Source organism: Acanthochromis polyacanthus, chromosome 8 (assembly GCF_021347895.1).
Source record: "Acanthochromis polyacanthus isolate Apoly-LR-REF ecotype Palm Island chromosome 8, KAUST_Apoly_ChrSc, whole genome shotgun sequence".
In the NCBI taxonomy this organism is placed as follows: Eukaryota; Metazoa; Chordata; class Actinopteri; family Pomacentridae; genus Acanthochromis; species Acanthochromis polyacanthus.
Window position 1 is genome coordinate 13,867,137 of NC_067120.1, and position 24,710 is coordinate 13,891,846.

Here is a 24,710-nt window from a genome sequence, read left to right on the forward strand (position 1 = left end):
GCGGGAGGCGGGGCAGGAAACACTTGATTGTGTGTGTGTCTGTATGTGTTTGCTTGGATGTCATGCCTCAAGTGACGGGACAGACAAGCTGATCTGCTCCCTAGACCGTTAAGGAAGCCTTTTTTAATGTATGACAGCTAAGTCAGCACAGAGGCAGCTCTCCCAGTGGTCTGGCCCTGGGCACTGACACACACATTTACACACAAGCACACACACACACACACACACACACACACACACACACACACACACACACACACACACAGGCTGACAGAAACAAACCAACACACAACACGGCTTAGCAGCACACACAGCCTGAATGGTCACAGAGCCTCCACAGGAGATGCAGTACGCTAACGAGGCAATGTAAGTCTGCTTCCAATTTCATTCCACTTCTATGTACATACACCAAAGACTCTTCAGTGTAGCTGTAAGTGATGCTTCTCCGACTCTGACGTCTCTCACACGTCTCTGCAGGTTTTTTTAAGGGAAAGGCAGAACTTGTGAGGGATTATTTCTGCTGCTCTTGTGTTTTTTTAAGTGTATCCTTGAAATGCTGCTCGTGTAATACACGCCGTGATTCAGATGCAGCGGACGAGTCAAGTGTCGGGCAACGTTAACTGCATGTATATCCAGATAAAAGCGTCATAATCTTTTGTTTATTCACTCCTAGGAGAAGTAGGACAGAAACTGCCTCAAGTAATGGATGCTCGGCTTCAAAAATTGTGTGCCAGCATGTGTCCCTGCGTGACAGAGAAGCATGTCTGCTGCTGCTGCTGCGCTTGTTACAAATGTGGAGGTGACCTGGGAAAATCTTCTACTTGTTTGAACTCTATCTTCACGTGGAGTCATGGTTGTGCGTGATGTTTTGGTTTTTTTTTCACCCTGATGCTCTGCACACTTTCTCTGATCCACAGCAGAAGAGCAGATTGATTGTCAGCTGCGTGAGTTCAAAGAGGCACTGTGTTTATTAGTTTGGCTTTTCGTGTCCGCCTCTGGTCAGTATCCTGCTGACTGAGAGTGAACATGCAGCATTTAATCACATCTCTGGGCTTCTGTCTTAAAGGGCACAAAGAACTTGTGTAGCACTGTAAGGACAGCGCTGTGAAGCTCACTGAATCCAGTTTACAGGCCACTGGTTGCCTGATTGTTTACATGTTCTTGGCAGAAAGTGACATTTAAAACCTCTTGAGCACTCCTCGGGTGCAGAGCATAAGTTAAAGTAATAAATGCACAATTTTTGCAGAAATGCTGATGTGGTGTCTGGCTATTTTTTTTTAAAAAACTCCATAGTATATATCACGTTACCTTGCAGGAGGTGTGTGCGTGATGCACCAGGATGCGTTGGCCGTGTGTTTGGATCTGAGGCCTTATATGTATATGTGAGCCTGCAGCGATGATGTAAGTCACCGTGCCTTCATCCATAAGTGGAGAAAATGAGATGCTGGCAGGTTGAAGAGGAGGAGGAGGAGGAGAGGAGAGATTAGCTGGAGCTGTGAGGTTATGCTTCTCTGTGCTGATGACTCACCTCACAGCACATAGAGAGAAAGCACTGCGACAGCGCCGAGGTGTGACTGTGTGTGTGTGCGCGCCTTTCATTACTCTTGATCTTCTTGGTGCAGTGCATTCATGTGAAGAGGACTTTCTCTGTGAACTCCTCTTTGTTTGGTGCAAAAGTAATAAATCACGGCGTTACAGCGGTAGTGGTTCTTAGGGCTTTCGTCCAGGTTTGTCTCCTCTGGGAGCAGCCTCCGAGTCCTACAAACCAGCTCGGATTGTGCCGTGCAGTAGAAAATGGACAAGCAAGTCTAAGGACACGAGAAAGAAGGGCAGCCCCGTCTGTCCTATTTACTCACGATAAAAAAAGTACTTTAGTGTGTTATTGGCGCACACGTGTGCCTGAGCGTGTCTGTGTGAGCTTGCAGGTGTGTGTGTGTGTGTGTGTGTGCGGTACAATAAAAGATGTCAGCGGTGGGTTCTCATGTGAGAAGGGTAATGATGGGGCAGGCTGCTCGGAGCCATTACTGTGGAGATCCAGAGGGGGGGATGCCAATGTGAAATCAAAGTGCTGCAGTGGAGTGTGCGTGGAAATGCAGTGGGCCTCATACTGCAGCACAGCCACTGACCCACTGCTGTGTCTGTGCTTCCCCACTGACACACTACCACTGGTTTCCATAATGTGTCTGTGGACACGGAGGAGCGAGACGGGTAGAGAAGCCGTGGTGATGTGTGGCTGTGTGTGTCCTTAGCAGTTTTCTCATCCGCTAATGGCCGCTGTGTCGTACATGCCTGATAATGATGATGTGTGGTGTCTGATTAGTCCGTTATCTGAACGGCGTCCTGGTCGATGGGAGATGACACAGTGCTTTGCTCGTAGGTTTGTTGGAGCGCAACTCTGCTCCGGGGATTCCATTAGCGGAGTATTAGCTGACTGTTGATAGGATCCAAGATGCTACTAATAGGAAGCAGTGATATTACTGCCAGCATGCAGCCAGGATTCAATATAGATGCTTTCCTGTATGATAAAACTGAATTATCCTACACAGTATAAACCGACAGTGAGGCAATTTTATCCTGCTGGAGCAACACAACTGAGTCTTTTCAGCATAAACCCTATGACCCCATGGTTTTGTTTCAGGGTGTAATTGTCATTATCACCTCTTGAAGTCCCACTAACACCAAAAATTATCAATTGAAACCTTTATGAAATATCAGTTATACACACTTTTATTGGGAAATTTTGTGCATTTGAGATAAATTGTTTTTTAATACCCTAAATGCAATTCTAATTAGGTTTTCATACATTTATTCTGCTGGCAAAAGCAACTCAACTGAAATATACTGACTCTAAAGAACACAAATCAGCCTAAACAATAGAGCAAATATGTGCGTTTTAAATTGATATTGTGGGTTTTTTGAACTGCACTAATTCCCCAGTGTACTCTCTCAACCCCTGAACCCTGTGGGAAAGCAGGCTCGTTTCAAAGATATGTTTAAAATTCATACAAGTGTATCATTGTTTTCTTTTTTAATGATTTTAATTGTAGTTTTAATTTCTGTACACAGAACATGTTAAAATCCTTCTCATGAGCAGGTACTGGATGGATGATTGCAAATGAACACTGGATGAATTTAGGTTCCTTTAATGCCCAGAAGGCTTTTCTGCCTCCATTCACCCAGAAATAACTTGCTGGCAACAACAAAAAGGGCTGTTGTACATTTCAGAATAGGCCTGATGTTCATTTTCAGTGTTTATCAGCTTTCCTATAACTACTATGATTTTTTTTTTTTTAAAATAACTAAGCCCCTATAATTGTGGGTATTTAGTATTTTATAAATAGGGACATTTATACTTGTTTTAACTCTTTTCAAATATTAATTGTATGTATCCACAGACTGTATTTGCACAGACAGTTCTCTGTATATACTCTGCATTTGACAAAGGCAGTACTATACTAGGTTAGGATGCTTCCATCCACAGAGCACTACACCATCATGACTGAATACATTTTTAGCAACATCGGCCACAGAGGGATTTGCTCCCGTGACCCCGGCGGTGTCAGTTCATCGTCTGTCTGTTTAGCTGTACAGTGGAAATCTGTTAGAGGACACAAATACTGAAGTTGATTTTCAGTATCTGCTTCATTCAGATTTTTCCTAATTAGCAAACGACATAGTCCTTTTATGACAAAATGCTTGCATCCTTTACTTTCCCGTGTTGTAACACTGTATTACGGTCAGCAGATAAATCTACTCATCTGGCCTCTCTTTGTTGCTCAGCATCTTTGTTTAAGTCTGTCTGATCTAATGAGGGCGAAAAGCACACTCCTCAAACTCAGGTAATAGAAGCAGCTCTCTCCTCTAAGACTTCAAAGACAAGACTAATCGACCGAGTGTGAAGCTTAGAAAGGCACCAGTGTGTCAGTCTATTGACTGAAAAACAACCCACACCGGCCTCTGTTTGCTGCTAATGACAGCTGGAGTGGGCAAAGTCCAACGAGGCAGAGCTGCTGTTTCCACACCTCCATGAATTCAACAAACTCTAAGTGACCGAATCATGAACAGATGCTCTGAAAATCATATTCTCTGTGTAAAACATTAAAAATTGTCAGTTTAGCTGTAGATGAGTTAGAAGTCATAAACTTAGAAGTAAACAGTTCTGCCAAGATAAACTATTTTATTATTACAGGTATAGGGAGAAATATCCATCACTATTAAAACTAGCAAAAAACACAACTCCTAAATCATATTTGAGCCCCATAATAGCAGTAATTTCATTATTTTTCAGTAGGATCAGAAAGTCAGAAAGACCAAATGCACATAAATATCCTTATAAAGCTGGATGTGACTTGCATCATTAAAAAATATGGTTGTAACAGTGAGGCGTTCAGGGGCTTTACAATCCACTGACGGAAATCTAATATAAATCCAAGTCCAATATTAATGTAATAATTCACTTGAATACTAGAAGTGTCTCGAGTGAAATAGCCCAGTAAAATTAGCTCAGCTGAATAAGTCTGTTACTGTGTCTAAAGTAGGGGGAGGGTTCAGGTGAAGATTAGGGGACACACAGACACATCTTTTTAATCCCTGCTCTTAAATCCAACTGTGCTTTGATTGATGAGCAACTGTGAACCTGTAATCTGTCTAGTAATACGCATAAACACAGCTGATTTAATGGGGTGTTTAGTAGAGGACTGGAGGTTTTGCATACTTTGGGGGATGTGTTGAGCAGTATTATGGGCTGTAATTAAGCAGTTTGCCACTTTATGGGTGATATGATCAGTTCAGTGGTGACGTGCGTGTGCAGGAATTTACTTTTTTTCATTGAGTCAACTATAAGTCTGTTACATTTGTGACCAAGCTAAGTGCAAAAATGCTACAATCTCAGTGTGTTCACATTTTACACAAGCTACAAAATAATCACACCCTGTCATCACACATCAACAGTATTCAATGTGCTCATTTCTAAGCAAACTTGAAACAAACTGCATTTTTAAAAGTGCAGCCTTTCTGTGTGGAGTTTTTTTTGGTTGGGTTTCTTCTGGATGCTCAGTCTCCTCCCACCGGTACTAGAGACTCATTGCTACATTGCTCTAAGTGTGAACTGGTGTTTGTCTGCTATGTTTCAGCCTTGCCACAGACTGCCAAGTTTAATCAATCACCGGCTGTATCTTGTTACCACTATTTACTATACATACATATATGGTCATCAGTACAAAGCCAACAGACAGGCTACATAAGGTTTACTATCTCTGAGTATACTGTGGGTGTTTGGACTGATTTTTTTTTATTAGTGTATTGTTGTACAACTTTTTTGTCTTTGCAAGTTACTAGTAATCAGCAATGCCCATTAAAATATCTCTAGTGTTTACATTCACAGTAATTTCACTTCACATTCACATTTCACTGGGTTTGACAGAGTAGATGTGCTGTAAACACACTATGTGGCCTTTTCATTGCAGAAACTCAAGTGGTGCAAACATTTTCAGGAATGGTCTTGTAATTGGCGTTCCAGCTTTTCAGTTTCCATCGTGTGCAGCATCCAAGAGCTCCAAGTGCACCAAAACAAACAGTAGCTGCTGGTTGTAACTCCACTTCTATGAGCTCATAGGAAATAGAGCAGTGGAGAGTTTGTTAGTTGATATGATGGCTTTTATGTCGAAGATGGCGATGTTTGACAAGCACATCCAGAGGGCAGAAATGCTGCTTCTGCTCAGAATTTAAACAATTAGCAGTTTTTTAAGGGCAGTACAGAGTTAGGTAGTCTAGAACGCTTACTTTTTTTCTGAACACACACAAAGGCACAGGCCTCTAATTGAACTCAAATCCTTAGAAAACCATTGCAAGAAAAAGAAAAGCTAATTCAAATTTCGTGTTGCTACTGCTTCTATGTGAATATTAGGAGTGGGTTCAACATTTGAGAATCCTTATTGTTCAGGCAGGTACCAGTAAACTCTGCATGTCATCTCAAATAAAATGTGCAAGAATTATACAGATTTCCCTATTTTAACTGCCTATGAATGTATACATTAAATCATGTGTGGTAAACATTCAGTCAGACGGTCGCTGCAACCATCTGCAGATGCTATTAATATGCAAAGCGTAACTTCAGCCCTTACTACATTTGTCGAGGCATCAGATTTGAGATGGGCAGATTCTACCTCAGATGTACATTCCTCTGGTGCAGTTTCAGTTTTAAATATCTTTTTGCATCACACACACTAGACGCTGCTGACCTGATGTCTCATACAGAATGTGCAGTGTGCATATTCTCCAGTTTTTGCTGGTTTGATGATGCAGTTGAACATTGCTTTTTGTTGATTTTTTGTTAATAATAAACACATTTTACTGCCATTTATAGATCTTACGGATTTATTTTTTTGTCAAACACGATGGTTATATGACATTTGAGTGCCCTCATTGCTCCATGAGGCTCAAGAGGCAAAATGGGACCAGTAATTGCAGGGGTAGGAATCCCAGCTCCTCCTGTCCATGTGTCAGAGAGTGTCTGGATGAGATACCCAGCTTCACGTTGTGTCACCATTAGTGTGTGAGTGTGCGTTCAAGGGGTCATGAGAGGCAAATTATAAAGCGATTTGTCCATTAGGGAAGAAATGTAGTGAGTAGAGGTGCACAGCAAATGTCCTAACGTGGGGTTAAATCTAACATGGACCTTTTTTGTAGTTATGCAGGTTGGAGCACTGTGTGTTTCTGGTCAGATTATCAATACAATCCCCCACACATTTTTGAATAAGTTTAAAGGAGATCTATGGCAAAAGGTATTTTGATTGTGTATTTCTTTGCCATACTTTTTTCATTTGTGTGTAAGGTACAGAATCAACTTTATATTATCTTGATAACCATCTAAAGCAGGGATGTCAAACATTCGGCCTGTGGGGCGACTTTACAAAGTGTAAAAATTGCAGAGAAGACTAGCCTAGCCGCGCTAGACCCAGCTCTGATGACGCAAGGGTGTAGTTACCCTCGGTAAGCCTCGAGGTTGGATGCTCCTAAAACTGGCTGACGAATCACCATGAAGTGTAGAGTCAGAAGGCGGGCGTAACTAAGTGACGACAGAGGCGCGACAATTCTGACAGAAACAACCGGAAACAACTAGCCTAGCCGCGCTAGACAACCCACGGTAACGGATTTAATTCTCTGCCAGGGTCGACAACAAAAATGACAACAGTCGTTGAGCTCCATTAGCACCGACTCTGAATAATCTTTCTGTTAACATGTCTGTAATATACTTGAGCTTCACCCATTGACTGTGTAAATAAGGCTTCACCGAACTCCCGCATCCTCTGATTTCCGGCGCTCTAGGAACTACGTCAGCCTATTCGTTGTGCTGATTGGTTGTATACCTACTCAATTGCTGCAGAGTGATTTGAAAGACAACCTTTTAGCCCGCCTCCCTCCCTGCCGAGGGTAACTAGACCCTTGCGTCGTAAGAGCTGGGTCTAGCGCGGCTAGGCTAAGAGAAGACAATAACTGTAAATTTGTAAAACTGTAAATTTAAAATAATTTCTAGACCTTGACAAATAGTTTTGATCATAAAGTAAAATACTAGATTGTTCAGTTCCAGATAGCTGTGACTCAATGTTTTGTGCCTTTTATAGATAAAATGTAATCAGTCAGTTGTAATGTATGTGTAAATGACCAACTGAGGCATAATATTGTTGAAACTGAACTTGTTTTTCTTTAGAAATTTTAGGTTTTCATATTCTTTTGTAAAACGATAATTCATTAAGTGTGAACATTTTCAGAATGTATTTTTTTTAACTAAAACAAAGGGAAAAAGTTGGAGTTGTGATGATTTATAGGTTGTTATGCTGTGAATTTGTGAATACACTGATGTCCACATACATCTATCCATCCAATAGTTTGGATAGTCAGATGAGGATGTGTTGACCAATCATAGAAAAATACACAAACAGTCTCCACATACAGCTTACAGATACAGATGTTACAGTTAGTCTTACTCATCGGATGTAGACTGTGAGTAAAGGCCTGCCACTGGCTGCTCATTTCATGGGGCTTTCTCTTTCCATTCTTCTATCTCGTGTTACCATTGTCAAAACCCTCTCATTACGGAAAATGGCAATAACATCACCCAGACAGCAACCTACCACAGTAAAAATTAGACAGTTTGCTGAAGATTTGCATCATGCAGTAAAGCAGCCCCAGCTAGTTTAACTTAGACAGTCTTCTCACCTTGTTTAAAATGTTCCACCAACACTATTTTGAGGTTACACCATATCTTCATCTTGCCGTAGCTCTGCCCAGTATAATTATGATAGGCTTAAAGAAAACAGCCAAACAAGAGCTTTGTTTTCCTACTAGCAGAATGCTGATTATGAGGTGCAGCCAGAATGTTCTGTGCTGCAAAACAGTCTGACAATTCGAGAGTGACCTGACCATGGGTTTAGTTGTAAAATATGTCTTCCACTACTTTCAGTGGAATTGTACAAGAAAGGTCAGTATCAAAACAACCTTCTAATGCTCATATGTAATAGATGCACATGTAGCTTGTTCATAAAAATGTAGTAATCTACCAAACCATCTGTGTGTTAGTGTTTGCTCCTGCTTTCATCTAAGCACAGTCCATTCACACATCTGTTGATGTTTTGTCACTTCAGTGGGATGGAGACTTGTTTGGATGCCACAAGTGCTGTTTGTCATAATTTACTCACTTAAGACCAATTAAAGTTTTCTTCATCCTGTTGGAAACGGGGAAATGGGTGATCGCTCCAGTTATCCTGTGCTACGTTGCCCACTGTATTTGGTACACTTTAGGAATAACATGGTGCTTTAGCTCAATTTGTAACTAGCTACTATTATCCCAGTGTGTTTTTCTGTCTTTGATATGAGGGACAATGTTACTGTCTGTGTAGCAAACCAATACAGACCTACTGTAGTATCAAAATGTGTATTTTTCTGTTCACATGGATGCAGAACGCATAAATGGGGCTGTTCCACTGCAGTTTGCTTGATTTTGCTTTAATTGATATTCAGAAGATGTTGATGCTTTTTGTGTCTGCATGGATACACTTGACATAAATTTTCATCATCAACCCTAAGTGGCAAAGGCCTGTGAGGTTCTGTGAAGTAGTGTCTCCTAGACTTTGGAGGAACTTTTCATCAACAGAACCCAAACACAGTCGAAGTAGTAATTTCTCCAGTCATCCTATACTATGTCCATTCACTGTGCTTAATACACCTTAGAAATAATCACATAAAAGCAGTGCTAAAGCCCAATTAGCAAGCAGCTATGATGTCCCTGTGTGCTTTTCTGTCATTGATGTGGAGGGAAATGTGTCTGTCTGTGTAGTAGACTCATGCACACCTGTTTTATTTGAATAGAACCATGTGCATGCATGATATTTGCGTTTGAAGTCTGTACTGGTCTGTGAATGTGATACAGAAAGAATGAATTGACCAAAACTCTATCCCACTGCAATTTACTTAATTTTGCTTTAACTGATATTCAAAGAATATTTCTCTCTGCTTTTGAACTCAGTCTGGTTTTGATCTGGTGCTGTTTTCCATCACTTTCGAGGGATGGAAGCTGTCTGATGCCTCATGTTTCATGTTTGTCATAATTTATTCATTAAAGGCCAATTAATGTTTTCTGAGCCTTGAAGGGCACATATGATGTAAATTTCATTATCCTCCGAAATCAGTGAAGACCTGCGATGGTCTGTGCGGAACCTTTTGCATACGTCTAATTTAAGTAGTTGTTGTCACAGTTTGGAGGAGCTTTGATGCAAATGTGCCTTCCATCAATGGAACCCAGTCATAGCAGAAACAGGAGCAATTTCTCCAGTTATGCCATGTTATGTCCGTCCACTGTGAGAGGCTAACATGGTGCTATAGCTCAGTCTGTAACCAGCTACTATACCCATGTGTGCTTCTTTGCCTTTGTAATGTGACTGTATAACAAACTGATGCACACCTGTTGAAGTATGAATAGACCCTTGTATTCTCTGCTTTCAAGGTTCAAAACGGCCTGGACACATAGATGCAGAAAGCCCTGACTCTGTTCTATTGCATTTAACTTGATTTTGTTTTAACTGGCATAAAGATTTTTATCTGGTTCTGTTTAAGATCACTTTGCTGAGACGGAAGCTCTCTGGATGTTTCATGTTCATCATAATTTATTCATAAAGGCCAACTGATGCTTTCCGTGTCTGCATGGGTAGACGTGACGTGAATTTCGGCATTCACCCAAATCAGTGACGGAAGGCCAGTGATGGTCTGTGTAGACCTTTTTGTGGAACAAAGGTTGCAGTAGTTGCTGTCGCACTTTGGAGGATCTTTGATGTGAACATGTTTTTCATCGATGGAGCTTAACCCGTTGCGCTTCAGTGTCCCGCCCGCGGTACACTTTGAGATCTGCATAAGCAATTTGCTAAATGTCTCAAACTGCAAACGTGATTATACAAACACTATCCGCCGATGGAAAGCTTAAATTCTCATGAATCCGCCGGTATAAACCACTTTCAGATGTGATTACCACAGCGGGTAATATAAACACATTTGTCCGACAAACAACGAATATCCATCCATCCGTTCTCTGTACACGGCTTCAACGCACACAGCGCGACTCACATTTCCGGGTTCATTATTACACACAGATGAAAATATTCCACAAAAAACAGCCATAATCCAACCTTGGACATCCAGACAAAACAAGCCAGTAACATATTTTGTCCAAAACATGTCTTGAAGTCGGTATATAATCCACGAATAGGTCGTTTTCAAGGAAATGCACCTCGCGATGCGTGTCCAATATTCCCTGTATTTCTCCTCATATTTTTATTTACAAATAGAATATTAGCGATTTTTTTGTACTGAAAATGGCTGGAATTGACTGCAGCTAAAAGGGTTAAATGGAGTTCAAAGTAGTGATTTCTTCTGTTATCCCGTGTTATGTCCGTCCACTATATGTCAGGAATAACATGGTGCTATAGCTTGGTCTGTTATCTGCTACTACGTATATCCCAGTGTGTTTCTGTCTTCAATATGAAAGGAAATGTGGCCGTCTGCATAACAAACCAATGCACACCTGTTGTAGTATGAGTAGAACCTCGTATTCGCTATCTGCTTTCAAAGTCCAAATTGGTCTGCGCACATGGATGCAGAAAACATGAAACCACCCAAACTCTGTTCCATTGCAGTATGTTTGATTTTGCTATTATTAACATTCAGATATTTTCTCTATTTTTTCGTATTTCCATTCCATCTGGTGGAAAGACAAACTGTGATCCGGCATATCGGGACCCTGAAGCGAGCAGTTGAATGAAAATCAACCATCATTCATTTATTAGGGGAGATGTGTGTGTGTGTGTGTGGGGGGGGGGGGGGGGGGGGTGAATTTCTAGTTCCGCCCCTGGTTCTCCTTCCTGCTTCCCGGAAGTATTGCATAATACTCTACTTCCAACACAAAAAAGAGAGGAAAAAAACGCTAAACAAGTAATTAAACCCAAACTTTCCACTTCCTAACAGATGCTACAACCGAGCACCTCTAAATGAATCGGTCCCTCCTCCCCCTCTGCTCTCCTCTCCTCTCCTCCCTCCCTTCCAGTCTCTCCCCTCTGACTACACTGTACACACACTCTCTCCCCTACCTCACACACACGGACGCCTGGACGCTGCAGCGTTTTTAAAGAGAGTGTTTCCAACCCCGGATAGGAGGGAGGAGGCAGGAGGACGGAGATAATGTCTACATCCTGACCGTGTTAATTATAAGAAAAGAACAAGAAGAAAAAGAAAAAACACACACAAAAAAAACAGCAATCGGATGGATCGGAGGTGTGTTTGCGGGCGCTGAAACACGGTCAGAGTGTCATTGCAGACATGGGTCGCAGCGGTACGGCACCTTTCGCTCAGCTCCTTGGGGAGTGTTTTCACTGTCAGTCCTTCAGCGCTGGAAATGGCGTTGTGATGCTGAGCATGGAAGACGCAGCGGAGGCGGATGCCAGGGAATAAAGAAATATATGATCACCTGTGCTTTTCTTTGGGTTGGATTTTTAGTAGCGGTGGACAGTACCATGGTGAATTACCAGAAATACATTACTGTTATGCAGCTGGCTCTGGGGGTGACCGCCGTCAACAAAGAACATTGTCTTCCACCCAGGAAGCGAATGTGGTGAGTATCAATCTCGGTGCGGATGATGATGGTGATGTGATGCAGGTTGGGAGACAGGGGGGAAAAACAGAGAAAGAAAGGGGAGAAAAAAAGGGAAAAGAAAAAACAGGGGGTAGCCACCGCGATGAGTCGAACCGTCGCCTCCCACATCTCGTCAAATGATGAGCGGGACACGGAGCCAAAATGCGCCCGGCTCACTCTCCAAAATGACATAATATTCCTGTCAGCCACTGCAGCCCTGTCTGCACCATGTTGCAATTATCACAAACCTACTGTGGCCCACACAGACACACACACACACATACACACAACTACACTCCGCATGCTGGGGAGTTTTGCGTGCGTGCCTGTGCGCGTGCGTGCGAGCGTGTGAGGAGCGCGTCCTTCCTCCTCAGTTAGTTTGTAAAGTTGAATGCGTGCAGGATGATGTCATAGCCCCATCACTGTTTCTTCCTTTGCCTTCCAACTTCATGTGCTTTTTGGTGTTACTCTCAGGCCTCCTCCACTGCACCGCTGCTCTCACTGGAACCCATCAAGCTAACCACCTCTTTTCTTCTCCTCCTCCTCCTCTCTGCCCCCCCCCCCCCCCCCCCCCCTTTCCCTCACTGCTCTGCTGTAACTAATTAATAAAACGTACAGCATGAAACATGGTCCTCTCTCCTGTTTTTATTTCCCGTGCTCCAGCCGGGGCCTCTGTGCACCTCTTCTTCATTAAACATTTTAAACCCATACTTCTGCTCTCAGCATGTGTTTGGTGTCTCGTCTGTCCACCTTATCCAGTGTCCTCATTACTCCGTGTGCCTGTTCGCCACACTATATCGCAGTGTCCACCTCTCACTCTCTTTCCTTTCTCCTCTCTGCGGCCTTGCTCATTTGTTTACTTCAAGGCAGAGTCTCCCTTTCGTTCCCCTCCTTTTTCCTCACTGTAAGCAGATTGCTGCAACGTGTGTGACACAGTATCCCTAATTACAGCGGGATTACCATCTTGTTTGAAAGCAAAGATGGTTAATTAGGAGTCAATGGGCTCAATGGCACTCTGATTGCATCTTACACAAACTCAAAATGCATCGCACAGTGTGGATCGTGCTGGCGTGGCTCCAGTGTGTGTGAGAGAGGCTTAACTATTATCACCACCTCTTGAAACCCAACCTAAACCATTCCTGTGAGCGAAAGCAAGAACAAAACGCAGATGCTATAAATCTCTCAGCATTATATTGTCAATGGAGGTAGATTATACAGATCAGAGGAGATTTGCAGACAATCACGCAACCATGGCCGGAATTTTAGAGTTAAAATCTCATAATGTAAATGGCATGTGTGTGACAAGATGTGTTTAGATATAGCAGCTGCTAATGTGGTGTAATAAGCATCCTCACTCAGATATTTACCACAGCCTGACCGCCATCCTTTCCAGCACTGAGAGCAGTGATGCCACTAAAGACAGAATGCTGCTGTAACCTCAGCCGGGGTCAGATGCTTATCACATGCAGCTTATTATTTGCCCGTCTCTTCGGCTAATCATATTCCTTAGTCATGCTCTTATTAGCTTAATTGCCCCCCCCAGGAGAAGATGAGGGATTTCACTGAGACTGAGGTTCACATTTCTTCTTGTATTTTTTTCCGTTACATCTCCACTTTAAAGCAGATTTCACAAGAAGCTCCTCGTCTCATCTCCAGCAACTCACTGATACAACAGGCTAAAGCAGTTATGTAACTCTTAGCGCAAGATCTGACCCTGTTAAACTGAATATATTTTACAGTTTGAGTGAAGAGCAGGAGCCTCAGATATCCTGAGATGCATCTTCATGTAATGCACCATTTAGAAAGCCAACTGATTCATCACTAGCATGTTGTTTTAAACTTTAGTTCACTGGTTGTCGATAGAAGTACCACACTGGTCATTTTGCTACACTCTCACGTTTGGTTACAACTAACCAAATCATGTCAACTTGGTGTTGATTTTTAAATACTTTTCAAGCATCTGTTGTTTTTTTAGTAATGGTCACATGCTTGAAGTTTGTGTTTTCTGTGTAATTCATCACGTTTCATCACACGATGTCTGCATGTGTGGTATGTCAGTTTCAGCGGATAATGGATTTAAATTAAAATATTGGCATCAGACAGGCTAAAAGTCTTGGGATTTGGCTTGGAAATATTACATCACAAAAAATATGAAGTGTTTTATCTGTAAGTTGATGTAGTTTTCTTATTTTTCCCATGAATGTGTACAGTTGAAAAGGATTGTGTTTTATGTCTGCATGTTCCAATTGGCCATTCCAACACAAACAGGAATAATAAGATATTAATTCCACTGCATGGAAGTGCAGTTATATGGAAAATAATGTCCTTATATCTGTAGCGGAATCATCAACTGGCCAAAATGTCAACATATTGGACATCGGCAAAACTCTCAAGGCAACGCAGAGAAGACTTCTCAAACCAATTTAAACTTAATTATCACTTAAAGATAACTGATCTTTGACTAAATAAATACTTAACCTTGATGGCCGCTGTGATGAATTGCCTCTCTGTGGCAAGTTTCAAGACTCTGCTCATTTGTATTGGTGCTAATTCACTAATTCACCACAATGTTGCCAGAAAGGTAATAGGTTGAAAATAAATCAAGAAATCAGAAACTCTCCTACGTGTTTTGGAAAATCCTGATAAATAAAAATCGATAACACATAGGTAGGGAAGGATATCTAAATGCACCCTCATCTTTTTTTTAATCATTATCAACATAATTAGTCAGCAGTAGAATCAATAGTTGTAGATTCAGAAATAGCTAATATAGTAGTAGTAGTAGTAGTGGCAGTAACCGTGACAGTAATACTATTAAATTGCCCTCCTCATGGCCCGAGCTGCCATTTACCATTTATGTGAATGTGGTTTGTAGTTATTCCACTTTTTTCTCATCCTTTGTCCTAGATATTGTACAAGCAAAATGTGACAAACACACAAGTGTGTACAGATCATCTCCTCTATATGTGTCAAATGAATGTGCTGTAATGTGATGTAGTGTGCAGCTGCCCTTATTTGATTAGTTTGGCTTTTCAGACCATGTAAAACATGTGGAGTCTGAGTGAAACGCAGCCCAGCGACACTGTCAACTAAATATCTAAACATGGACAGAAGAGCAGGAGAGTTTCAGGTCAAGTGGACGTTTTGACACCTCATGAATCATCTCCTGCGTCACATTTGATCAAATTAGATGAGCACATGTGGCATTCTCTGATTGTTAGTAGATGTGAAGCTCATTGCTATAAATGTTAAAATGTGTGGTGTAGCTGTGTTTTTCATCTTGAATTCAAACACTTACACCTCGTCTTCTCTGTACAAGGAGTTTGGTGAAAGATGTTCTTCTGGTTTAACCTTTTATCCAGAAATGATATTGATAGGTTGATTAAAGCTACCCTTTCGATCAATGCTGTTCTATACTCATTAACACCGCAAGCTCAGAAAGGCACAACAATATTCTAAATACTCTGAAGAATGTGTGGAAATGTGTAGAAACTAAAATGTGTGGATTTGCAGGTTTGCTCTGATATAATTGGTAACTGTATTCAATTTGAAGACATCCCTGAGCTGTGGTGACTTGTGCTAAAGTAGCATTAGCTTTTGCTTCCTATGATAAACGGCTTGAATTAAAATCAACAGATTAGGATTAAGTCGCAAAGAAGAATTAGCCGAACCCCTAAATAACATGATTATGATGCCGTCATTTACACAAATCAGCCCGTTAAGGATTTGGAAAAGGCACTGTGGGTTATATTTCTGTCATTCACAAATTAATTCAGTGCACAAATGTCTGACAGGATGTGACTCAAGTTTAAAGGGAAGAAAAAATGAATTTGCATTTGTATGAGGAAACAGCTCACTATGTCATTCAAGGACCCTCTTTTGCTTTGCTCTTCCTGTAATTGCGGCGTTAATTCTGTCACGTTTCTGGTCAGACGGTCAGAGCAGCTTTCCGTTCTGTTCATCTCACAGCGTGTGGCGGTGAGATTACACACCTCTCCGCCTGAACGCCGTCCACCGAGCGACCGTGGACGGTGTGTGCCATTCGCCCACTCGGCGCTGGGTTTAAAGGAGGTGCAGCTCCTCCTGCCTTTTATGCAGACTGAATAGCAACAGCAGCAGCAGCAGCTCTCTAAATTGGGATTAGTCTTTGCAAACAGATGTTCCCCTTGCCTGCAGTCTTAAAAACCCATTCCCTACTTGCACACAGCTAAAGATTAGCATTAACCTGACTTGATGAACTTTACACTCTGTTGCAAGCCTGCAGGGATAATACAACAAGTCTACTGTGTTTATGTAATGCTGCAGCTTATTTTTACCTGCATGTTTTCTCTCCAAAACACAATGGAAGCACGCAGATGCAGCGCTGAGATAACTAATACATTAGGAGTATTATCGTGTTTCTTTTACACTGTGTGCACCTTTATGTGTTTTATTGTGACTTTGCGGGTAGTATACAATGGTCAGGGCTGCTCTTCTTGTTAAGTGTTATATTAGCGTCGGCCAAGATGGGAGGAATGAAGCGTAACATTGCCTATTGACCTGCTGATTAAGCAGTAGCCGTTATTGCTTGAACTAATCGTACCTGATGGCTCCTTCAGGCAGACTGAGGGAGAGGGAACAGAGGGATGGCATAAAGTCCAGCAGCTGATTAATGTGTGTGTGTTTCACGTCCTTTCTTTGTAGCAGCAGCAGGCATCTGCTTGGCCTTATCTGTGAACTACACTACTATAGTCTGTTGTGGTCATCGGGCCATCAGGGGTCTTGGCATTGATCTTATTCCATTAACCTTTGAAGTGGATTTTCTTTGCTCACAGAAGCTGCAAATGGTCCAAGACTCTAATACACTTATCATATAAGGGCCGAGCTGACACTTACTGTTTTGTGAACTGCTACACCACAAAGCACTCCATCTGTTTGTGCTACAAATAAAAATGCAAAAAAGGACTGAGGTCACTATTTTTGCCTGTTATTCGTAAAGATCATGTGTTATTAGAGTCCACAGAGAAGGAAATAAAACATACACTGTCTGAAGCTGATAACCACCTTACATCTAGTTTGTTTAATCTGTACAAAAACAGGACAACACTACTGCTTGAAGTATTTCTTGGCCGGTTTCAGATGATCCAGGAAGCTCCTGAAAGGAAAATCAACCTCCAGCACAGCTTGTTGTTTTTACGCTTTGTTCTCTGTACAAATCACACAGACAAGATAACATGGTAATTAGTGATGCTGGTAGGAGTTCTTGTTTGTTTTGTACTTTTGGACAGATCCAAGCTAATAAATTTTTTCCCATCTGCTCCCAGTATTGATGCAAGGCTAAACTAAGCTAACCATCTCCTGGCTGCAGCTTAACATTTAATGGCCGTGATATGAAGAGGTATTGATTCATTCATCTAACTTTTGCATGAAAGCTAAAGAGTGCATTAACGTGGCACATGCAGCTCTGGTTAAACGATTTCAGACTGAGAGTTTAAGTATCATTGTGACTTATAGCTGCTCCAGCTACTGACAGAATGTATATATGAAAAATATCTCAGTCTATAGGGGGTCAAAGGTCACCTGACCTCACCTAGCCGACAGTGAACGCCCTCATTGCCCTCCAGCAGCCTCATAAAAGGTGAGACCCTGTGCTTTACGAGTGACAGCCAATCAAACATGACCGTAGCACCCAAAATGTCGGACTATTCCTATAAAATTCATGAGCATGCAGTATTCACACCTGTCTCAGGCGCAGGTGCACCGAAAGATGTCACTTCAGCGTCTAAAAGAAAGATCCTGCACACGGCTCCTGCTCAGCATCACAATTCGTTGATCACATTAATGTTTCCGCCCCTATGGGTCTCATCATTAGCACGCGTCTTAAAATGATGAACCGGTCTTTTGACTTTACATATTTTCGGCAGTATTTCCAGGATGCCGTGTGCCAAATGCGATTCATCCATGCGTAGTTTAAACTGTTCCCATAAGCGTGAGAAGTGAAACGGAGACGCTCACATTAAATCTCACGGTTATATATCGCCTCAAATCTCAAGTGAAACACATTATACCTGCATATTTGTTAGAGGAGAGGAAATAATTCACTGCACGTTATATCTGAGTCGGCACAGTTGCTGGCACCATGTTACGTTGTGCCTTTGTGGCCTGAAGTGTTTTGGCTGAAATCCATTTCAGAATCAACATCCAAGAAATGAGGCTCTGAATGCGCAGGACTGCACCAGGCCCGTGATACAGTCCGAGCAGCTTTTCTCATTAGTCATGTTTATTGTATTGTTTATAAGAACAATCCGAGGTCAGCTGTAATTGAGTGCACATATTGTCAAATGCTTCTACCCCGCATTTCCGACCAGTAAGCACCTTATTCCGCTTCAGGCGAGTATTGAAATAATGCAGATAGATAGTGGAAGGTGATGTTCTCTTTCCTCCCATCTCTGTTCGTTCCTTTCGCTCATAATTTCCCTTGCTGTGCCTCCAAACCATCGGGAGCTCCTCGGGCCTGCTGCTGAGCACACTAATAGATATCTACTGTCTCCGAGCCACACTGTGTAGACAGGATTTTACCTCATTGAATATTGTGTTAGCTAAATCCTCATTAGGAGCTGCTGAGAGAGGAGAGAGGAGGCAGCAGCAATAAGAGCGACAATATGCTGTATGAGCTTTGTATATTTATGAGCTTTTCTGTGCTAATTTGAAAGTTCTGGAGGATTCACACAGCTAATTATTTTTATTGTAGATTAATCTGCAGATTATTTTCTTAGTCACGCAGCAATTTAGTCTAGAAAATGTCAGAAAATATGAAAAATCTTATACAAGTAGTCCTTTTCTAATAGCTTTTTTTCAGTGACGTAAAACAGAAGAGCTACAATCTTTTTTAATGACAGAGAAAGTTACTAATGCAAGTGAATACATCATCATTAATAACTCATGTACTAATAAGTCATTATTAAAATTAATTTGCTTTTTTATTAAGACACTTGCTTTGTCCTTCTAATGTGTTTATGAGTTCTAATGAGGCCTCATGGATAATTTTTGGGAATATCTACACCAAAATCTGTGTACCAACCCTCTACCAACATTTATGACTGTTTACTTGATGGTTCTGAAAGTGAGAAGTCCAGAAGGATTTGTAAATAGATTTCTGGAATTGACAGCTGCACCATTTCCAAACAGACATTCAGACAGAGAGATATTTTTACAAGCTGACAATCCAAAAGTTGGTCTTATGATTAGCCTACAGCTGATTTACAAAACATTACTAACTGGTTAATGAACCATTAATAAAGCTGTTATTAACGGTTGTTTTCTAAAAGGTTTACAACTTATGTGATCCTTTATGTAAAAGGTGCCTTATTAGGAAATGCTTCTGAAATGACATACAGTGTAGAATTAAAATATAGCAGCTAGATATGGAAGTCTGTCTGAGATGGGCTGAAAAGGAAATTTTCAGTTCAGTTCACATTTATTCTCCCCCCACGGGGTCGATTAGTTTTGTGGCAACCACATCACATTACACCGCAATTAAGAAACGAACATGGCAAACACAAAGGGAATGAGAGGCAGAGGGTTTAATGTGGTCAGCAGGGTTCCAGTAGTGCCGCTTAAGTGTGTCATTTGTGAAGGGTACAACATTTCCTGGGAGTATTGGTGATAGGTCAGCCAAGTGTGCCTCCTCCCCACATCTCACCATGACCCAGCTACAGTGAGGCTGCTGTGGCCTACAGAGCTGCACAGGCCTTCTGTGTCTGAAGCTGCAGTGCTTCCTGAGCTCGAACCGACTCCCCTGCAGGGCCTCTGTGAAACTAAATCCAATTATAGATTTCTTTAAATGCCATTTTATCCAGCAGGGGGACTGTGGCCTTTTGAAAAGCAGAAACGTGACCATAGCGCTCGTCTTCGTCTTCTTCAGTCTTGCTCGTGGGACTTTGTCCTGCTGTGACACAGCCATGCTTGATGTGAACTAGCTTGCCCTGATGCAGTGCTGTTGTTTGTCTTTGTCCTCCTCCTCCTGCTCCCTCTGTGCTGACCTCAGGATACACCCCAGCCCAACCGCTGGCTCCGTCACAGCAGCCTCTTCTGTGAGCACCAGTCAGGGCAAGCCATCACTCCGCCGCATTAAGGGCCGCATTCACAGGAGCAAGAGCCTGGACAGCATTGATCTCCTTGACTCCAATGTAAGTAAACTGACTGACACACAATGTATCAATAAAGTGTATCAACTAAATACAGACACCGAAATGTATGAACAAAATGTGCAGGCTTCACCAGCCAGAAACTTCATGTGAAATAGACAGAGTTATGGATGAAAGCACAAAATACTGACTGATAAAGTGTCTGATTGGTTAAACACCGATCAGACTATAAAACAAACAGACAGAAATGTCATTTTCCATCCAAAAATTGCATAATAATACACCACACACAGGAACTTTTTATTTAAAATCTCCAGGCACGCATGTTACAATCGCTAAAAGGTAATCTAAAGCTAAACCTTACTGCAGCACAATCCTGTTGGTCCCAGAAAAAGCACAAAAGACAAAATATAAAGACCCCTTTTTCAAAGAATAGTCTTTCTCAAATAATTGTTTGTTGCCATTTACAAATAGACTTGGAAGTTTTGCAAGGCTGTCACATTCCCATACAAGGGTTGGGAATACTACTAGTGGTAGTACTATTAGTAAAACTGGATGAAATTAAAGCAAGAGGAAGGATGATGATGACAGACAAGTGATCTTTCTGTTGCAGTTTTGTTGCACCACTATCAAGGATTTCTATTATAGGAGCTTGGTACAGATGGATGACAAATCACAGTAAAAACCTACATAATAAAATGCTTTAGAAGGACACTGAGCCACCATATGCTGCTAGAACAGCTTCAGTCCTCCTTGGCATTGATTCTTCAAGTCTCTAGAACTCTACTGAAGGGATGAAACATTATTCGTCCAAAAGATAGTCCTGCTTTGAGTGTTTGATGATGGTAGTGGGGGGAGAGCTATCTAATACGTTTCTCCAAAATCTCTCACAGGTGTTAAGCCGGGTTGAAACGGTCACAGCGTATGATTTACATCATTTTTATACTCATCAAATCAGTCAGTGACCCCTCGTGCCCTGTGGATGGGGACATTTGCCATCCTGGAAGAGACTACTCACAACAGGATAAAAGTGATCACTCACAACAACTTTGTATTGATTTCCAGTGACCTACCCTCTAAAATGACAAGGCGAACCAAACCATGCCAGCAAAATCCTCCCCACAGCATAGCAGAGCGGTATCACCTCACTGTAGGGGTCAGTGTTTGGGTTTTTCCTTTAATTTGTCCCCATCTGTGGAATCTTTGCTGCTCCATTGTCATGTCAGTACAACACCGTGAGATCCACAACTGAAGCAACTGTTTGACATTTGAGAAATATCCTTATTTGCTTTAAAAAAGAATTAGCTGAATCAAGCTACTCTCATCTCTGTACCATAAATATGAAATTATCGCAACAGGCTGCAAACGGAGGGCAACAGCTGTCCGGCCCTTATTTAATCCATACTAAAGCTGATGTGTAGACATTATATGTTGTGGTTTTATGGGGGGAATTTCCCATATTTCCATATTAAACAAGTGAGTTAGAACACATAAATGATTAGCTTTATCAGTGCTGCAAGTCAAATTTAGTTAGATTTGGACTAAGCTATGCCAGGCACAGTGTCTCCTCCTGTTTTCAGTCTTTATGCTAAGCTAATCAGCCGCAGGATGTAGCATCACAACGACCGTGTAAACAGAGTGTTATCAGTCTTATAATAACATATCTGATCTGTTTGTAGATGGAAAAAAAGACCAACAGGCTGGTGAAATTTTGCACTTAATGTGATGCCAGATGTGTTTAAATAATTTCTGTTCAGATTCCAGTTTCAGTGTAGTAGCCACTAAAAAGACATGAAGTTTGAGCATCAAACTTGTAATTGCATCGACACACACATACACATATCTTATGTGCATATACACATTCAAAAAGCAGGTAAATACTTCAAACTGTTCCTAAATGCTCAAGGTGAAACTCTCACATTTCTGATATTTGAATATTTAAAGTCACATTAAATTATCATGAAATACTCTTGGGTTGGTGTTTTCTGATACATGACGCACAATAAGTCTGAAAGCAGAGATCCAGAGCTCTGATGTGCATAAATCAAAGCAGACACAGTTGGAATACACATATGTAGCCTACTGTACCTTGTTGTTTCCAGACAGAGCGGTAGACTGCTGGAGGGCCTCGGCCTCGGGGGAATTATAGCGTGCTGACAGCTCAGCTATGACCTGGCTATGAATTCAGCTCAAATGCTCCATCTCATTAAAGGATACCACAAAACCCCTGAGCTTTTTGAATTATTGATATAAGAGTTGGTCGGCAATAGTAATATATGCTTTTGAGAACATGGGAGCTTTTAATGCCGCTGGGAAACGTGCGTTAAATGTTTTTGCTGCTTGAAGCCACGTTAAACTCAGTGCTCAAAAAGCATAAAAATGTTGCAAAAATACCTTTGAGTGTATCTTGACAGTTTGTCTTTAACTGCAGTGTAAGTACAGCTTAGTGGTTCCGTGTTTTTAAGTGAGACTCTTTATTCCACATAGGTACAACAGACGAAGATGTACAAAAATCACACTGCCAGTTTACAACCCACTCGTTCCAAATCATGTTACCTTCAGTCATAAATGCACATAATATGTCCTTTCTGTACAAGTCAAACATAAATCAAGCTCACATATTTTACACAGATACCAGCAACAATCTTATATTATGACTTTTCTTTAATATTCACTAGTATGGGTAAGTAAATAACCCAAAAGCAACCTATATAAATAAAATAAATACATTTTTTTAAACAAAACAAAACAAAAAAAGCAATATTCAGAGCTGTGGTATTGCTTGTATTATCAGTTTCCATCTTTCCTCAATTTTTTCTACTTTCAGTTGTAGTCTTGCTGTAGTTTTTTCCCATAATTTAAACCTTTTTTCTTTTACTCTGTCTGTCATTGCATTATGTTGCTGGGATGTGGCTTCAACCAACTGATTGTGATCATTTTCTTTGCTATCAAGAGCAGGACTCTCAATAGGTATCTACTATCTCTGTCTGTCAGATCTTCAGGTAATATGCCAAGTATATTCAGGGTTAGTTTATCATGTTAATGTTTTTACTTTCCCTTCTCAACAGTAAACACACAGCACAGCTCAGGGTGATGGAAATGTCATTAGCTCTGCAGGCATTTGGTTATAAAGTATCAGACATGTTACATTTTGACTTGAGAACGGTGCTACATGAAAAGTCAGACGATCACCAAAGTAATTATAATTCTTTCTGAGGCTGGCAGCGGCATCTGAACCAAAGTTCACAGCAGTCAATCCTATAATTGTTGAGATATTTCACCCAAAGCGACAAATGTCATCCACATGGTGGAACAAGTGTAAATGTCAGCAGATCACCCCCAAAAAATGGATTTATCTTAATTTATCCTCTGGGTCCAGTTGTTCAAAAAGTTGAATCTGAATCAAAATAATCCCCATTTAGGTATCACATTTTTTTGCTATCAAGGATCAAGTAATCCATCTTACTTTTGTGCCAGTTTCAAAACAACTGATCCAGATACAAGCTTTTCAAGAACACAAAATCAGATTAGCAGTGCTTTAAATGGGACTACATATCACAGTGTGGGCAGATTGCTATGTAAAGAGCAGAAAGTGTTATAGCCAGCCTGGGGCCATCGTAAGTGTTTTCATTTCAGGAGACCGAAAACAGCACAATAAAACAACACAAGCGTGCCCCTCCATTTTCACTTCCATTTTTATTTCTTTAAACAGTCAAACTCCTCATCTGAACCCTTTTTATAAATAATGTATGATTGTTTGCTTGTGTTTTTTGCTGTGGGTAAGATGAGGGGTCTGACTGGTTAAAGGAAATGAAAATAGGATGTTTGAATTGTTAAATTGTTCTGTTTTCTGCCTCTTCAAATAAAAACACGAAAAGTGACCCAGTGTTTGTTATTGTTCAGCACATAACTAGCAGCATATAATACGGTGTTTAGTCCCATTTAGAGGCCCGCTAATCTGAATTCTTTAAAAGTCTGAGTGATACAGTCTGATGCTGCTTTTAAAAGCTGCCTCAAATATGCAATAGACTACCTAGTCCTGGCTTGCAGAACATGGGATTTCCAAATGTTGATAATTCCGATCCAGATTAATCTTTTTGTATGTATGTATTAAATTTCCCTCTTGTATGAATCCATCTACTTGTCATTGAGAGATTTTACTTCTCCAAAATTGCCAACTTGCTGCTCTTGACAGATACAAAAATTCTCAAGCATTCATCTTACGGAAAATATCATTACGTCTGTATGATATTTCAAGTCACTCCATCCAGCAGTAGTTGATGTATTTGGTGTAAACGGTGGACCGACTCACCAACAAACTGACACTGAAATCCCTAAATCCACTGTTAAAGCAGTGAAACATCACAACACACAGTTGTTTTCTCAGTCAAAATGAATGAATTGTCTTG

The 24,710-nt window shown here is 41.2% G+C and overlaps 1 protein-coding gene across 9 annotated transcripts in view; it reads left to right on the plus strand.

The window, feature by feature from the left end:
* The first annotated feature begins 304 nt into the window (after nt 1–304).
* The window catches only part of tjp1b (tight junction protein 1b), a 69,842-nt gene continuing 45,436 nt past the window's right edge, over nt 305–24,710 (plus strand). For 7 of the 9 annotated variants that reach the window (XM_022192896.2, XM_022192898.2, XM_022192899.2 and 4 more), the window contains exons 1-2: nt 11,592–12,154; nt 20,202–20,343. In XM_022192896.2, the coding sequence (XP_022048588.1) occupies nt 12,003–12,154; nt 20,202–20,343 (294 nt within the window). In that variant the 5' untranslated portion in view covers nt 11,592–12,002. Of the gene's footprint in view, nt 367–11,591; nt 12,155–20,201; nt 20,344–24,710 lie in introns of those variants that run through there. The other 2 variants (XM_051952814.1, XM_022192900.2) reach the window with 2 other exon arrangements.